Source organism: Cyprinodon variegatus, unplaced genomic scaffold (assembly GCF_000732505.1).
Source record: "Cyprinodon variegatus isolate N-32 unplaced genomic scaffold, C_variegatus-1.0 Scaffold463, whole genome shotgun sequence".
Taxonomy (NCBI): domain Eukaryota; kingdom Metazoa; phylum Chordata; class Actinopteri; order Cyprinodontiformes; family Cyprinodontidae; genus Cyprinodon; species Cyprinodon variegatus.
The window spans coordinates 320,646-339,700 of record NW_015150916.1 but is presented as its reverse complement, the minus strand read 5'-3'; the positions used below and the strand labels follow the sequence as shown (position 1 = coordinate 339,700).

Genomic DNA, 19,055 nt, shown 5'->3' with positions numbered 1-19,055 from the left:
TTTACAAACAAATGAGTGAGTAGTTTGAGAGGAAAAAAAAGTATATTTAGCACGTGAATAGTATCATATATTTTCTTTATGTCAAAGTCAATGTAAAATTTATCTACCGGTATATAGCACTTTCAAAACAGGTGTAAAACTGCACCAAAGTGCAGTACAAGAACCACAATAACACAAGTTGATAAAAACAGAGTATCAAAACACTACCTCAAATAAATGCCAAGGAATAAAAATGAGTTTTGAGAAGCGATTTCAAACGATCCAGTCTGTAGGTAGATCTAATTAGGAAAGGTAAATTGTTCCATAGAATAGGAGCAACAACAGAAAAAAAAAAAAAAACATATCTCCTCTCCTCTTAAGTCCGAGGAACTGTAAATAATAGCTGGTTATTTGATTGTAGGGTTCTGGACACAGACTGAACTTTTAAAATGTATAAGGGGGAGCTAGCTCATTTAAACCATATAAGTTTTTAAAAGAACCTCAGAATCTATTTGATAAAGGACTGGTAGCCAGTGTAAGGCCAGTATAGGCCTTATATGGTCATGCTTCCTGGTTCCTTTAAGAAGCTGTGTCCCTGGGTTCTGGATCTTTAAGAAATCTAATAATCTCATTTAGTTGTTTGTTTAAAATAAACCTTGTTTATTTTAAACAAACATTTTAAATCACAGTTTAAAATGTAAGTATCAAAGTAAATTGTAGCAGAAGAATCTCTAATATAAATGTATTATCTAAAGTGTTAATGTTTTGATACATACAAAAAATCCCAAAACAGCACAGTTTGCACCACCCCTAATTCCTGTAAAACATAACTGAAGAATTTTTTTCATACTTTTAATTTACTTAAAGTTAAACACCGTTGCTTATACACACCATCTTTTTTTTTAAAGTGTGAAAGACAAGAGAGCACACATTCAGGAAACTGTGATTCGGTGACAGCCCTTCAACACTACTGTAATGTAAAAATTTTAAGAACTGATACTAAAACCAAAATAAGGCCACAGGAGGATCCAGGTTTATCTTGCCAACAGGTACAATGAAGATAATGTAGAAAAGGTATAACAAATCAAGAAAGCTAATTTCTACAGGATTGCAGCAAACACGTCGATAATGGTTCAGCTCACTGGTTCGAGTTACTTTGATGGAGTTCAAATATTATTTTCTACACATAAGAGTATTTTTATTTATTTATTTTTTTTACAAATAGAAAAATCAAAAACACTGTGTCATACTAAAGTAGACCCTGATCCCCTCTGTTTATACGCCAGGCCAGCGGACAATTTTCCAATATGAAAAATCTTAAACGTAGCCTTTCACTTTCTTGATAAAGAAACTCAGGGTCAGCGTACAATACTGATCTGTTTTCTTTTCAGAACTACACCCTATCGAGCATTTGTCAAGTATCTTAAAACAAAAGCGGAGGAGCACTGGGTCTCATATCATCCATGTGCTTGGTGGCAATAAATGGAAGAAGATTTCAGTTGCAACCTGAGAGGCTCTAGTGGACTTAACACTACAGATAGTTAAGACAGCATTGGAAGACAATGGTTGTAACACAAAATATAGACACTTAGGGCTAAAATATGGACAATTCCCTAAAGGGTGTATATACTTTTTGCCAGTAGTTGAGGGGACAGTAAATTTGAATTGTCATATTTTTAGTTGGTCGCATGAAATGAAATGCTATGTAAAAGTGAGAGGAGTGCTTATTTTTGAGAGATAGTTTATGTGCTGTCCATAGAACTGTATAACAAAAATAGCAAAAAAGAACAAAGCTGGTAAAATCTGCTTTAAGGCTGACTTCTTGCAAGTGCATTCTGTCATGCAGCTGAAATACATCCACATCAGAAGCTATCGAGCTCTAGTTAACACAGAGGAGCAACAACATAAAGGTCTGCCTTTCACTTTTTTGTCTTTTAGCTAAGAAGACACAATTGGCTTCAAAAAGCTGTGCACAAAAGCTGACAGTGTTAAATGTCATTAGAAATCACAGGGTTTAACGCTGCTGTCATCTTCTCTTCCTTCCCCAACACCATCCCTCTCATTAGAACATTAAAAAGGGTTATGCAAGACTGCCGAATACTGAGCTACAAAGACAAGCTGAGTTATGCAAGTCCCTAGACCACGATCTCCTTACACTCATCAAATGTAAACCCACACAGACGCATACACACACCTGCGCAGGGCACTAGGTGGGAGCTTCCCAGGGCTCCTGTCTGATGGTGTACTGAAGCAGCTGGTCTGGGCCTCAGGCAGCTCCCCCTTCTCCCGGAGCATGGAGGTAGCTGCGGAGGAAATGATGCCCACCCCGTCCCGCACCCGTGTCTCCAGTGGGTATTCCCAGTCGTCATAGGAAACGGAAATCATACCCAAGGGATACATCTGAAAAGAAAGGAGATCTAAGCAATGGCACATACTTTGCCCTGGATTCATTTTGTTCTCTAATCCAGCATCTAGACCCAATTTTTTAACATATTCATGTATTTCAACAAGGTGTTAAGGTTTCCTTTGCTCTTCAGAATTAATTCAAAGGTGTCAGTTACACAAGTGTGATTCTTTGTTACCATACGCAGCATCTCAAATGGTTTATGTCCTTAAATCTGTCACAGCACCCGCCAGCAAATCAAATATGAAAATTCACGTCAGGCAGATTACATAGAGATTGATGATAGATATCCAAACTGTATAGTTTTGGAATTTGACCCTAAGGACAGGAAATTCATGCAACACAAGTAAAATGAACAATTTTCATTTTTTTGTTTTCTATTCTTCCCCTTAATTAGACACAGAATTAATCCTTTTGATTATTAAGACCAGAAAAGTTTTGAAAGGAAATTTCTCAATAAGCCTGCACCTAATTTTAAAGCTCATTTCAGCTATGCAAAGTACAGAATATGCACAAAAAAAATAACATAATGGAAGGGTGATGGATGGATGGAAGACAGAAAGGAATACAGATAAAAGTGTGCTTATGTGTTGTTATTATTTTTTTCATACTTTTATTTTAAGTTTAAAAATAGAGTAAAAAGATTGTGTGTAGTTTTTCTCAATTACTGAGAATTTCTTGGCTGACATGTTATCTACAGGGGATTTTTAATACTCCATAGATGCTTTGACATAAAGTTTAATTTAGCCTAAAACCAGATTAAGTAGTATACATTAGGCTAAATGTGTAAAAATGATTAAGCATGCACTCATAAATATGACTCATTGGATTAACTCAATTCAATTGATGTCAGTTTTTCCATCAATATATTTTTCAACATTTATCTGTATGGTGTAATTTACACCAAATTTGAATGTTTCGTTGGTTCAACTAAATAAAATCTAATTCTGTTGACCTATATTTGTCCGTGGTTTAAATTATGTTTTCTTCAATGAACTCATAATATATATTTTTTTGTATTTACTTTAAGAAGAGAAACAGTTTTTGTTAGCAAATATGCATGCATGTCACATGGTCAAAATAACCTTGACTGAGATAGAACTGCATCTGATCATGGATCCTGAGCTGAAAATGGTTTCATCTGCGTGGATTTGGGCAACAGCTAAATCCACTATCTCTTTTAGATGTGGAATTACCTGGCATACTGGCTTGTTCTGTGGCAAAAGTTGTCTAATAAATCAAAGGATGTACTCTAAACAAGGACCAATTTTCATGAGCATTGCAAAGTGACCTAAGCTAAAATTGTTCACTTGAAAGATCGTCCTTGTAAGCTCAAAAGGTGACTTTATAGTGAACTCCAGAATTATAGGTTACTTCGCATCATTAATAAAATGTTCATACATATTGTCTTACAGTGGCAGCCATTCAAAACGGCCCTTCCCAGTCAAACGCCAACCGAATGGTAGCCCACTCCCCTCCAACTCCCAGCCACTGGAGTGAGCCTCTCTTATATATATTTTTTACTGACTCCACCCTTTCACTGAATTACAGGGTCTGATAAGGAGATGACGCTTCTCTTTAGTTCTTAATGTCCACACATGATGACAGAAAGAATATTTTAGTACAAAGATTGATGTTTATAAAGGAATTATAGGGGACCAGCCAAGGACCCACTAAATCATTCTGGAATCAATTACTTTAGCTATATTGAATGTTAAGACATTGTGTCACTTCAAAGATTGGTTTTAATAATTTTTTTAAGTGTAGCTTAATGATTCAGTGGCATTATCATGCAACATAATGAGCATTCAAATCTTATGACGATATCAGACCATGTACAATCAAACAAAGTTAACAAAGCATATTTCCTATTTATTTCTCACTGCCTATTTATTTCTCTAATCAGGGCTTGCAGTGGTCCTTTTACATTTCAAAGGGCAATTACAGTCCGTAGACCAGGGGTCTTCGATTCCAGTCTTCGAGGTCTGTCTCTGCTTCAACACACCTGGGTGAAATGTCAGGTCATTAGCAGGGCTCTGGGGAACTTAACTGTATAATGAGGAGGTAATTTAGCCATTTTATTCAGGCGTGGAGGAAGAAAGACTGCTCAAAAATGCACAAGACATGATCATTGAGGACAGGAATTAAAGATTGCAGCCCTTGATCAATATCCTATAAACAACCTGGAGGGTGAGCTGAGGAGAGGACACTGTATAATCTAATAAGAAGCGCTAAAATGTGTACTCCAGGAGTGCGTTCTGTTCACTTACTGGCAAATTAATGTTATATAATGGATTAAGCACAAACAAATGTGCCACTGTAAAAAGAAGAAACTAAAGCATTTCTTTAGGACCGTTCTTCCCTGGGATAACTGTACGCACATTAAAGGTTGCATTTTCAACATCCTTCCCTGTGACATTTTGTTTTTGTGATAAATTATCAAATTGTTTTAAGACTGTGACACCCAGTGGTGCTAGTTCTGTTTATTTAGTGAATAGGAAATAAAAGGTCTGAGCAAGAAGCGACTTGAATTTATGTTGTGATATCGAGCTATTAAAAAAAGGCTTGACTAGACATCATGAAAAAGACACAAGCAAACAAACAAAAGAAACTTATTGCTTTCTGGGCTAGAAATCATCTTAAAAGTGATAACGTTATTCAGAATAGAATGAGTTACATACTATATCCATAAACTTTCAACCGCTGTTCTCTTTTCTGCTCTGCATTATCTATTTTCTTCTATTTCTATACAGACTTGTTCATTTAAATAGATTATATTTAGATAATATTTTCCCACATTTATATTCAATATCCTGCTTTGGGGCTAAGCAAATTTAGTTAGGCACAGAGAAAATGCTAGCTGCATGGGAAAAATAATCATTGCTGACTTCAGCAAGCAAAAAATTATCATCTCTATCTATTTAGGGTATCGCTCGTCTCACTTATTAGTGTTAGGCAGGGAAAACAAAAGAGCAGAAATTCAAGGCCGGTAGAGGATGGCCTAGACAGCTCCGTATCAAAAATACTTCTTGTCCTGTCACACTGCCTGAAAGTGGCCACCTGTTTACAACATCGAGGGCTTCACTACCTCAGGGGTAAAGTCTGGATTTCCAGTGGTGAGACTTGACACAATCCAGATGTAACCGGCTCCTATTAGACCCAGCGACCGAGCTTCCTCCAGGATATATCTGTCAGAGAGAGGAGACAAAGTCACTGTTGAAATCTGGCAGTATGTGACAAAGAAATAAACAGCATGGCAGAAAATGAAAGGCCCCAACACTCACACTGCCTCATCCTTGGAGCAGTACAGCAGTATAACAGGGCTCTGTATCCTCTTGAGGGCTATGTGTGATTTTGAGTTGGGGTCACCATCGACAGCATCTAGTGTCACCACACTCTGCAGATCCCAGCGCACAAAGCTGGAACAACACACCATTAAAGAATACAGGTGCTTAATCTTGTCAACAACCCTGAATAATCAGTAAAGATTATGGAATACATTATGGACCACTGAAAAAAAAAGGTGTAGGGTATTTTTAGCTTTTAAACTCCAATTGGGAAAGGTGTTGAACAGTTGGCATTTTAAGTTTTTTAAATGAAGACATGTCATAGGTCTAATACAGAAATTAAGGAAAATAATTGTAAAGCTGGTTGCACACTATTTTGTGTAGTGCCTTTTATACCAAAATACTGAAAAGTGGGTGTTATATGGCTATAAACTTGAAATGGGCTGAGTGGAACATAAAGTCCTCTAATGTCACACTAGTAAGTTCTCTATATAACTTAATGGTATAGGGATACGTTCCTTTTCTTTTCTCATGAAAGTGAAATTTTGTTGGGGAAACAATTATTATTAAAATCACTGTGTTTATGTCAGAATCATAATGAACTAAACTGGGTTTTATCTGTGATTTAAATATTAAAGACAAAACTCATAAATAAACAAAAAAAAAATTCAGGGGCCCACAATGAAATACAGAAATGTGAGTTTTATGTTTATTTCTGTTTATTTTGATGACTTTTTTTTAAAAACAGCTACTAAATCCAAATACCATGGTTCTTAAAGTAACAGAAATTAGATAGTATTATCAATAAAAAAAGGATTGTAAACACAGAAAATACAGCATTTTGAAACAAAACACTTCAGAAACTTCTGCTGAAGTGGGCAACAGTTCAGCCATCTTTTACTCTGATGGTCAGTATTATGTCTCTGTTGTCTAAACATAATAAATGCTGCTGTTGTGTCGACATGTTAATTTGCTTCTTAAGGGTGTGAGTGGTTGCCTGCTGTAACACTGTTAGGTCCGCAATCCTTCCTCTGGTTATGTGTGCCAGTGGTTCCCAACCCTGCTCCTTAGAAAACCCCTATCCTGCATGCTTTAAGTGGAATGACAAAGCACTTGATTTCAGAGGGGAGAACCAATTACTGCATAAGATGCATCTTAAACATACAGGACAGAGGTACTTGAAGATCTGCATTGGGAAACACTAATCTAAAATGTTGGTATTGAAATTCCATTTTTTACTACTCTGTTTGAAGTATTCTGACCATTTTTCATTTTGGATTTTCATGACCGTGAACAGACACTGACATCACTGCTGCAGTCCTGGATTCTATGTAAATGTAACTTTTAATAATTGCAGTAATATTGACTAAATAATGCATTTCATGTCTATATATTTCCTTGTATTAAAAGCTGAAAAGCAGAATATCACTTTAACCAGGACAAATGCAGGGCTTCACTGACCCTATGCTGGGTAACAAATGTCTACCATCTCTAAATATGTAGTGTTTAGGAGTGTTTGTTTTTTGGTTTGTCTGTTAGCAGGTTAACTTTAAAATGTAAGGAGGTGTGCCATGTGTGGATCAATAGATTTAAATTTGGTAATGATTGAGATCATGTATGAGTTTTAGCTATAGGTGTACTACTGTAAGTCACAATATGGGGCAAATTTTGCTGCTTGGTGGAGGTCTGCGCTCTTCAAGTGCTTTTCTAGTTACTTATCTGTAATTAATCTATATTTTATTGAAATTATATATTAAAATATATATAACCTTAAAAGATATTCAAGTTTATTAAATTAGACTTTAATGTAGGTATGAGTTTTTTCAACAAGTTAACAATGCGATAAAAAATACAAGCCTAAAACCTTAGAAAAAAAAAACGATTTTTTATTAGTATTGTTGTGAAAACAAATATGTGGAACAAAATTATAATCATACCAACTGTATTTTCAGAATGTGTGGCAGTGCTTTAGGGTGCATTTGTACCTGTGATCCACAGTCACTTTCAGAGTGCTTATGAAATCCTGATAGCCGGGGAACTTGGAAGTTACGATAGAAAAAACATGCCAGTCATACTCCTCCATGATTGCAAGCATTAGCAAAGCCTCCTGCTGCAAGGCTGCGCCGAACTGGAAGAAAGTGGACTTCTCATCCTGCAAATACACACAACAGAGGTACCAAAAATCTGATTTTTAGGAGAACTTTTGCAATCAGACAGACTATGAGAAGACTGTGACAAGAGGAGGGGGCAAAATGGGAAAAAGAGGAAAAGATACAGAAAGAGGGACAGATTCAGGCGAGAAGTGAGACCGCGCTGCAAGAGTGACTGCTGGCAACAAGAGGCAGGCCCTAATGGTCGGTGATAACAGCCTCATAACTCACAGGCTTAATTCACTTCAGCACTCAGCCATGGATTATCTTTAAAAGTAATTGATCCCAATACTAATGTCATGCCAAATGACATGTTATATGGTGCTATACTTCAAACTCGACTTAGAGGAAGACGCTACAATCTCTAACTTGCCGAGTGTTAAATTGCGAATAATATGGATTCATTTAATATCTGCATCAAGTGAAATTATGGGGCATCCTCTTTTAAACTGTTCACAGATTCACAACATTAATTCTTCACCCCCCAGCAATGACAGAAAAGTGATGATGAGTGTGAGAGGAAGAAGCAGCAGCAAGGACTACTAAAATGAATGTGAGTGTGAAATAAGTTGCTAATGATTGCAGACACAACAAAAAGTGAGAGTCAATCTATCGTAGAGAAGTGTGGATATGGGGAATGAGAGAAAGGAGTGCAAGGAAGATAGAGATGAGGGGTGAATTAGCGAATGAAATTAAAACTTTTCATCTTCTGGACTGAGGTTAAGATATATATGCTGCAGTGGGGAAAAGGTATTTGAATTACTGCTAAAACATAAAGCCAGAATGGATCTCCTACCTACAGTTTGTCTTACACACCTCTTTTGTTTCTGTTTTTTTATTACACTCAAATGGTTCAGATCATCTGAGCCACTTTAATATGAAGCAGACAAAATAAATGCAGAAGGCAGTTTTCAACCACAAGTTCATTATTCAAGCAAAAATGATTTCAAAAACATTACTATTAGGTTAATTTATATTACTTTCTGTTAATTCAGCTTAACTTCAGGTTAACCTGAGGTTAACTTTAGGTTAATTTATATTACTTATTTGCTCTTGGGTGTGGCTGTGTGTTTATTTTTTGTTTGGCAACTTCCATTTTTCAATTCAATGGTTATATATTTGGATTTTAATGTCAAAACTGTTTCCCAAAGAGCTATTGCCTAAAAAAAAAAGTAGATGGTATTCCTATTACCTGTGGCAAGTCTTTGCTATAGGCTTTCTTTACTTCCTAAACAGATGAAGTCTTGATACTGCTGTTCTGTTCACTGGGTCGATACCCCCGCATGGTTCAGAGAATTTATGATCCTGTTTGAAACTAGCTGTGACGGACGGAGCTAGAAGTTTTTCAAAGGGGTGGCAAAGCAGGTAGCAATACGAACCGAGAGGGGCCAGAACAGATGAATGAACAATACCAGCTCAGGGTCAATCTACACTAATTACCAACAGGAAAATGAATAGGCACAAATTGGTCCTTTTTCAGATAAATCCCTTACAGTAAAACCAGATTTAAATGGAGCCCTTGTTAATAACTTGACACACGTATTTATACATCTGTTGTCTAAATTAATGATTTATGTTTCTGTATATTAAAGAAATGAAAGGGCTTGTGCAGTTGTTCTTTATCTTTGGTTACTTAAAAGAAAACTAGATGACTTCCAGAAATATATAATTTTACCTTCTCCACCATAATACAAAAAAAGTAGTTTAGAAAAGAGCATAAATTGTGTCTTTAATATTAGTGTATTGATGTGAACAATTAATTACTGTAGTTTTGGTTGATTTACTAATAATGAAATACTAATATAATAATAAACATTCGAATTACAATAGGCCCTCGTAGCGCTAATAATAATTAAAATGTCCAATTAGTTAGAACCTCCCACTTTATAGGATCCATGCTGCCACCCTCTGTTTTAGAAAGCAATTGCTTGTTGAAGAGTAAATTACGTCCATATGGGGACACCCCATTACCTGGTAGGAGTAGTCATTGACTAGCCTGGCCACCCCCTAGCTCTGCCTCTGGCTGGTTAAAGTGCAAGTTTGGAAAATATTGGTAATGTGTCAGCAAGCATGACTCTTTTGCGCCCTTAGCAGTCTGCATTATTTGCTGCTTTCTGAGACTGTTTTAAAATAGTCAGTAAATCTTCAACATAAATATGAGAGTTTTTTTTTGCACCTACAGTACAACATCAGCTTTGGCTCTGCAGTTAAAGAATAAATAATACAAATATTGTAACAATTCTCTGTTTTGGTTCTATTGGGGTGCATATGGTTATGTACAAAATAAATCTGACAACTCAGAGATTTAACTTTATGACTGCACCTGAAAGAATAAAACGAAAGGTCAGAAGAGGTGATGATGAAATTATACTACAGTAACATCTATCTCACTTGTTCGATCAATGTGTCCTTTGCTGTGGGTATTTGTTTGAGTTCATTCTTTTAACAGATGTTAAAAAGAAGTAAAATTTGCTTTGGAGAGTTACTGAGAGGCCATGTGATCAGATGACAACACTAAAGCTTACAGTGGCAGTTTTGTAGATGCCATGCAGAGATCATAACATGCCAAATACCGGACAGTAAACACTAACACTAAGAAATAATCAGTAAGTAAATCACTGGTTTGTGCATTAGTTTGCATTTATTTATACAAATTAACTGATAAATAAAGCATGTCTTTCAAATAAACAAATTGTGCTTAGATGGAGAATAAAGAGCTCTTTTCTTAACTCTTATACTTTTTTTTCTTTTTAGACCCTAAATGTGAAAGACACTTACTCTAAAAGCCTTTTTATTGACTTGTTTGAGCCTCTTCTGTAATTTGTCCATCAGTTAAACATCCAAAAGGGCTGCATTCGATTTAAAATGTGTGCTATTTGCAATTTGGAAGCTTTTTTGTGAATTAACAACATGCATGCCAAAGGGGCTCTTAAAGAAAATGAATCTTCTCATCCCAAGCTGAAGAAAAACAAAACATATCCATCAGTGAGATACAGGGAACATTAGCTGTGGCTGATCCAACAGTCTGCTTCTTACTGAGAAAATATACTAGTTAATGTGTGAAAGAGTTGCTGTTTGTTCTGTGAGATGGAGTTGGCCCTTGGGATGTACTGGTGATCCTACAGCCCTCACACAGAACCAAGAACTGTCATGATTTTGGCGCTGTTAGCTGGCTTGATTGCTCATTTCATTCACCTGTCTAGCTCTGCCCTGTTTCCCATCACTGCTAATTTGATCCACCTGGTCTTGCTTCCATTTTAACTCCTTGGTCCCATCCATCAGAGCAGGGTTATTCTTGAGCCTTGGTGTTGAAAGTTTTCAAGCCTTACTTATAGTGTTCTGTTTGTCTGAGTCTGACCTGTTTCTGTATTCCGACATTTGAGCCTGCCTGTCCCTGTTCTTATCTTTCTCTGGACTCCTGTTGGTTTTCTCTGTGGACTGAACCTGGATCTTCCTCTTGACTCTGCCCCTTTGGATTATCCTGCCTTCCTTCGTCTGCTCAGATCTGATCTCCTGTCAGTTCTGCAGCCTTCTAGGCTTCCACGTCTGAAATTCTGGCAGCCCCCCCTGCGTCTTGTCAGCTGACTGACTGGAATCATCCTCGTTCTCTGGGCATGGACTGAACTTTCAAACCAGGTTAGTGACTCAAACGTTCATAATCATCTTCTGTCAGATTATCGTGGTCACTAACCTGTGTTTCTCTCCTATTGACGTTCCTGCAATAGACGCCCTGCTTCCGCAGACCAGCTTGTTTAAATAAATGCTTTAAGTTATTCCACTGTCTGTCTTGCCTGAATTCTGGGTCATCTGTTCTGAGTCTGGTGAAGATTCATCCAGGTCATAGTCATTCCGAAAAAGTAAAAAAAAAAACAATCCACTGGAGTTTGTTTTCAAGTTTGAAGTTTTTTCACATCAAAATGTCAGAATTCGCATTGATTTTGAAGCTTTATATAGTAGTCCAAAAAACTTGTTTTGGCTTAGAAACATGTAAATTGAAGCATCAGAATGGGTCTACCACTTAGGAATGGGGAGACAAGAACATGATTAAGCTGTTAAAGGTGGAACTTCCAACTTCGAGAAACCAGCATTTATTCAGTGTAATTTGTAGATTTATACGAGCAAAAAAGAAAGGTTTCTTTCTTCACAACATTGAAGAACTTAAGAGGTGGAAAGTATGACTTTGAAACAACTGTAAAGAATATAGAATAAAAAATACATTAAAGCTCTGCCTAACAGATGCAGACCAAGGTAGAAAAAAACTGAGTTCTGCTGAAAGTGGACAAAACATGGCAGGTGTGAAGTCAACCGAAGTCACAAAAATGTATCAAAGCTTATTAGATTGTCTTTTTAACAAATATAACTGAAGAAGCAAATGAAAGCAGCCAGTGTATATTAACTCCACTACAGAAAAGCAGTGGTTGAATACATAGCCAGAATTATTCTAGTAGCTTGTTGATGGCTAAAACAAGCATGTGGCTGAAGGACATTTAATAAACTATTTAGTTTGGGTAATAATTGATGTATGCTGTGTAATCACTCAAACCTGGAAAAAGCATCATCAGAAGCCCCAAATTAATTTGACATTCCTTCCCATGATGACTGCATATGAAAGTCTGACTAAAACTGCATCCCAACATGGTTTTACCCACATGTTTCCTTTTAAAATACAATCACAACCCCAGGAATCTGTGGGCAATGGCTGGAGGGTAGATGCAGAATTTATAGTAAAGAAGGTAAAAGTCTTCCAAAGACTTCAAAATGAGAAAAGATGATGGTTGCTGGTGAAGATGCTAAATTATAAAGTACTGAAAAGAGAGACGTTGACACAGACCAGCATTTTCTCTTTAAATCACACATGTCTACCAAGAAGCTCAAATTTATAAATATTTGATATATATAATACACACACATACAGACACACTCCAGCCCAGAGAATCCCCAAAGCAGACAGACAGACAGACATCACTTTATAAACCACGTACCTAGAGAATAAGTGATGAGTCTGTGCATTAATTATACAAATACATTGAACCTCATGTACATTTACGGATCCCTTCATGCGCATGAACACAGTACATACAACTGTACACAAGCACAATGGTCCAAAAAATATAGCTTCACTTATGAGCCAGCAAGCCACTGAATAATGGATCAGCTAAACCACGACAGTATCTCACTTATTCTCTTTCTGTCTCTTGTTCATACACACGTCAACTATTGTTCTTTATTTACATTTATGAAAATATTAAAGGATGGAAGAAGATGTATGGATTCAAGATGATCAGGGATTAAGTACACTTCTCTGGAGGTCAGTTGAACAAACAGCTCTGTCGGCTAGACAAGAGGAAGATGGCTCTTCATGTGGTGTAGGTGGATGAAGCAAGTTTTGAGACTCGGCCGATGTAAGGCTCAGTAGCTGATGAAGTGTATAGGCAGTAAATGACTTACTGAAGGGTGACAAATAGAAGCTTGCATGCAGAATAATTAGAACTGCATGGGATATAGAGGGTATATGATGGTGACAACGCCAGCAATGTGCTACATTAATACTTAATGTACTCGGTCAGATAGGATGGAGTAGCTACATTAAGTGGGCCTGACACAGTATGGCCCCCAGATGCTGCTAAGTACCACCCCACTTAGAGCTGCACAAAAGTAAAAAAACAAACTAGCATGGCAAATTCTGCATCAACAACATGATGTTGGCAGCAAATTCCCTGGTCATTTGCAGAGCAGAGAAGCCCAGTTAGCAACACTAAGGCAGGGTTCATCTGTTCAGTGCTGAATTTGATAATTGTTTTTTTTATATGATCTTTTAGTTGAGTTTTAAATGTTTAAAATGCACTGTATATGCGTATATTTTATAATGTTGATTTTTTTATATTTTTGGTCTAAAGTGATAAATGCAGATTAAATCAAATCAAATGCCCCCTTAAAATTATAATTCAGGGCTGCTGAAAGAAGGAACCTCAGTAAACAGTTAAAGTGGGAGACACATGATTCATCCTGTCACATTGAAGAAGCAACACTGGAGCAAATGCATTGCCTTTAACTGTCTTACACAGCTGACTGACAGCTTGCAGCAAAAGAAGAAATAAAATACACTGAAGATAAATTCTGCATGGTCAGTGTGATAGGCTTTACATTTACAAGAGCTCATCAAAGATGAAGGATGATTAAAAAGGCTGAAACCTGTGGAGTATTGTGTATTCAGCTGTGCCTACCTGGGACAGTTTATTAGTCCATCACGTGGAAACACAACAGCCTATAAGAAAGGCAGCCATGTACATAGGCACTGGAAGTCAGCTTGAAATCTCTCATCATCCAAACATGATTATTGGGGACTGTGAGCGGATGAGCACCCATGCACGGCAAAAAAAGGCAAAATATTTCCAAAAAAGACATGCAGAGCTGAAATGAATTACAAGATGTACTAAGTATTTATCCTAGATGGTATGCCATCTTTAAACACCTTTAAGAAAAACAATTTACTTAGTTACGTCTGATCCAAATGAAACTAATGTAAAATATCTAAAATCTAAATATCAAATAATAAAAAGATGAACTCTAGGTTGCAGCTGTCTCATTAACCAAGGAGGTACAGAAAGGTGAATATTTCTACTGGACATTTTTAAATTAACATTTCTGCTGAGGTATTAAAAACACATAATGTCTAATGGAGAATATGCTTGTGTGGAGCTTTTAGGGTTCTTATACTCTAAAGACTCCATTACAGTAAGCCTTAAAAAGCAGAGATGTTGTGATGCTCAGGCTGGTTCAGTCTAGGTAAAAACTTGACTGGAGTGTAGCTCTAATTATTTGTGTTTCTTTTTCAAATGTCAACATTGGTACAGTACAGTTAAACTGTAGCAGCTGCAACAGGATGCAAAACAATTACTCTCTGCAAGATCATTGAAAGGAACAAAATGCACATACAGTACCTTCCTCCTTAGCATCAGAAAAAAAAAGTTATAATACACATTAAGACAGGCATGTTGCATCAAGTGTTATCAGCTTCTCTAATTTTGGATCTTATCAGTGTAATTACATCTAATTAAAAGCTGCAGGTAAGTGTTTCCGAGGCATGAACCTGTAAAACATCCAAACGGCTGCTAAACAGAAACACAGATACTGTAAACAAGCCACCTTTTGTAAATGAACTTAATTTTCTGTGAACGCTCCACAGCTGTTGTTCAAAGCCGAGCACTAACAAAGGCACCTCAAAGTCCCTCAGTCTGCAAAAAGTTTGTTCTTTAAACCCCCTTAAAAAATAATTTAGGAGAGGTCAAAGGAGAATGAAGTCACTTGACCAAAGTAGGTTCGGCTCAAAGAGAGTTTTTATTTGTTGAGTTGTTTGTAATGGGCCACTTCCTATTTTGACCTCGGACCTTCAATTCATGTTGTTTAAATCAGAATATGAAAAAAAAATGAAATGATTGCAAATAATAGTTAGCTTGATGACCCCATGTTTGCACTTTCTTTGAACAATATAAAAGCACTGGACTAGGACAGCAAAAGTTTTAAGACGATGGAGATGTAACATAAAACATCTGCCAAACACATACTTTATGTAAAGGCAGCTCCCCAAACAGACAAGAAGCTGTGGTCCCTCTGGCACTAAAAGCTCTTCCGTTTGAGAACATAGAATCATGTCCCAAAGCACATTCACTAACTCAACAAAAGGTTTCCACAATCACAGGATTGACAGAGAACTATGCACAGTGCCTGCAGACATTAGTTCCCCATTCTAACAAAGACTTTAGTATTCATCGTGGAGTAGTGTCCCAGTGCTTAGGCCTCCTGTAGTATTTAACAGTCTTGGACTCCCTAGGCAAACATGGAACAGCATTTAAGACTTTGAACCTAAGACATCTGGGTTTAAACAAGCAAAAAATTAGGGCTCGCCACCAACTCAGAAAAGCATGTAATGGACAGTGGAGCAGACTCATACTCAAAAAACCAGAGCAATACAGCATAACCTCAGAATATGAAATAAGGTTTGAATGCAGCACATCCCCTGATGTTTGAAACACATTTTCCATCTCTGCTCAAACATGTACATTTTTATAGAAAAGTTATTTATTACTTTGTATTATTTCACTACAAAACTGGCTGGCATATAAAGCTTTTATTCAAAGTAGAGAAATAAATCTAAAATCAACTTTCTTAACTGAATTATTTTACATAGTCTTTTCTCAAATCTTAATAGCTAAATCCAAATAAAAGCTATTTACAGGCTCATATAGAGTTCAAACCAGATATTTTCATGGACTTTATAAAATTAAATCAACATGTTTATCTCACTGACTGACAATAAAATTAACTAAACCTATTCTGAATTTTGTTCAGCAAAGATTCCCTTTTTTGTGTGTGCAATCATTTTTTATAGATATATTTTTGTTTTACTTTCTTAAACTTCGGATATTGACATACATTTTCTCTTTATGTGGTTTAATTGGCTTTGGACCTGTATGCCTATATTCAAATGTTTTGTTTTGGGTACCACAGCCTCTCACAGCAGTCTGCTGCAGTACAACCAATTCCACCAAGATCCTATTTTAACCATTGCGATTACCACCTCAAAACACCAACATTGGGTAGTAAAGCCACACATTTGGTCCTTTTTGTCAACTCTATGATTTGTCATTGAAAATCTGGAACTCCTGTTATGAACTTGGCTTTAAATTAAGGATGTCTTCAAACTAGTTATTTTGTAATAATGCCATAATCACACGAAATTATGCCAACTGTCCCGTAAGGATGGTTTGCTTACATTTTTTATATCTTTCCTTTTTTTCCGCAAAATGGCCAAATATTACAGTATAAGTTTCATTGTTTTAATGGGGAGTGTTGGCCTATTGGGCAGTGCTCTAGTCCTCTGAGAAGGATGCAAGTACCCGGTTCAATCCCAACAGTCCCACTCTAGTTTCCTCCTCCCTGGGTGCCAGGCAATGGCAGCCCACTGCTCTCCAAGGCGATGGGTCAAATGCAGAGATCAACTTTTCCCATTGTGGGACAATAAAGGTATTTACATTTTTTTTTTTACAGCAGACCACAGGAGATGTCTCCAAATATATATATATATATATATATATATATATATATATATATATATATATATATATATATATATATATATATATATATATATATATTTCTCTCTAACTGGAATTGTAGCTATTTATGTTGCTTTTTCAGTTCTGGATTTTTTCACTCTGCGTGACATTTCAGTTGATGTTGTTACAGAACTCACCTCCATGTTGGTAACCAAACTCTTTAACCAGCATCTTTTTTTTTTTCTTTTCTCTCTCTTGACCTGTTGATGAACACAGTTTCCACCTTGCTGATGGAATCCGTTTCCGATGGCTTGGCATTCTCACTGTGTTTCTACTTGTTCATACCTTTAGGTATCTGGCAGATCTAAAAACACTTTTAGTGTGTTTGCAAATATCATTGTGCTGGAACCAAAAAGGGATTTCATGTTTTAAAGATGTTCTATTCATTTAAGATGAAATGTAACTAATAGGACAGATCAAAAGCAAAAAAGAAAAGAAATCTTAATAAGAAAAAGCAGAAAACTGAATGGAAGATGCTGAAACGCATCATTGTACAGTGTCAGATCAGCAGAGATATAGAGGTTTTGAAAAGAGGTCAATGGACAAGCTAACGACCTAAGAAGAGTTGTGGAGTAAGTGAAGAGAAAAACTGAGTTCTGCAGAGCAAAGCATAGGTTTCTATTTAAGATAACCCTTTACCAACTGTCAAACATAGTGGTACAAGCATCCTAATGTATTTCACTGGTAGCAGTACTGAAGCACTGTACAATGTAAATTGAATAAAGAGGACAAATTCTGAATTATTCAACATTATTTCAGATAAACAGTTAAATGGTTCAAACCTGTTCAAAAAGGATAATATCCTTAAATACAAATCTTTGTTTTGGAATGGACAAAGCAGGCTTACTGAGAGGTTTTCAAATACCTCGAAGTATATACTATTTAAAAATCTATGTACATTGCTTAAATATATCTAAATATAGCTATACCAAGTTATGTCATAGTTTGTTACAGTAGTGGCCACACAAAAGTGGGATTTCTATTCAACTTGCTAAATTTATCAGCTATAAATGAAGCTGTATGTTTACAGTTTAGACAGTATGCTTTATTCCAACCCTGTGTGGATTTGACACCCTTGTTGATAAACATTTTTTCCTTAATTAATGTTCTGCACTGAATAAAGGGTTTTAATTTGTTTTTTAATGCATTTGAAATATATATTCACAGCCATAATGAGCGTAAATAATTATTTGAACCCTACGGTTATCTGTGGGGGAGATGTGCTGCCCTGAGCAACCTTTAGGGCATTTTTGGTCAGACCAGCACAATTTAAAGAAGTCAATATACAAGATCAATGCTAAACACTGCCACAAGGATAGGACTGCAATAAACAAACAAAGATCACAATGTTCTGGCTCCCGATTCTTTATTCTTTAGCCATAACAAAACAGTCTAGATGTTTCATTTTCTTAGCTTTTCTTCTATGTTTAAATTAGACAAATGCCAATTCATAAGATTAACATAAAAAGTATTTCATAGCTTTGCAGGTGATTGGAATATAATAGCAGACAATTCATTGAAAACCATCCTCTTCTCTTTTATAATAACTGATACTGTGATGAAGCTAAATACAGTATTACTCTCCTTATGTATCAATACCCTAGCACCATCAATACTATTAATCATTACTGGCCACCAACATATTTGCTATGCTGTCTAATAACTCTCTGCAGCACTGCAGGCTGCACAGCGGAGTCATAAACTCACTTTGTTTTCAAAAATCCATTAAAAACACCTCGCAAACAGATTGTTATCTCGAAAAAATCCATCACATCCATGTAATATATTTATTTCCTGAGAGCAAGATAGTGAGGGATTTGATTTTTTTCCAGGCTTCTTGAGATTGGATATAGACTCACTTACATGCCTACTGCATGATGAGATTAGAAGATTAGTAATATACTAATCCTCCGTCATACTGTAATATGCTAAGGAAAAACTTTGCAGTGGAAAGACACACAATCCTTTGGGTTATTTTTTAGGTTTGTTAACATTGTTAAGATTTATAAAAAAAATTAAGAACATATAGCTGTGTGTAAATAGCTTTTATCAGTGTTTAAAGTATAAATTGTAGACATCTTCACAATTATTTTTATTTAAATGAAGATAATTAATTGCA

The 19,055-nt window shown here is 36.2% G+C and overlaps 1 protein-coding gene across 1 annotated transcript in view; it reads right to left on the bottom strand.

Moving 5' to 3' along the window:
- LOC107094088 (glutamate receptor ionotropic, NMDA 2A-like) overlaps positions 1 to 19,055 on the bottom strand; it is a 185,431-nt gene that overhangs the window by 41,997 nt on the left and 124,379 nt on the right. Inside the window, exons 5-8 of the mRNA XM_015389502.1 lie at positions 7,656 to 7,822; positions 5,668 to 5,802; positions 5,472 to 5,571; positions 2,174 to 2,379 (exon numbers count right to left, since the gene is read on the bottom strand). Coding sequence (XP_015244988.1) covers positions 2,174 to 2,379; positions 5,472 to 5,571; positions 5,668 to 5,802; positions 7,656 to 7,822 — 608 coding nt within the window. The remainder of the gene's footprint in view (positions 1 to 2,173; positions 2,380 to 5,471; positions 5,572 to 5,667; positions 5,803 to 7,655; positions 7,823 to 19,055) is intronic.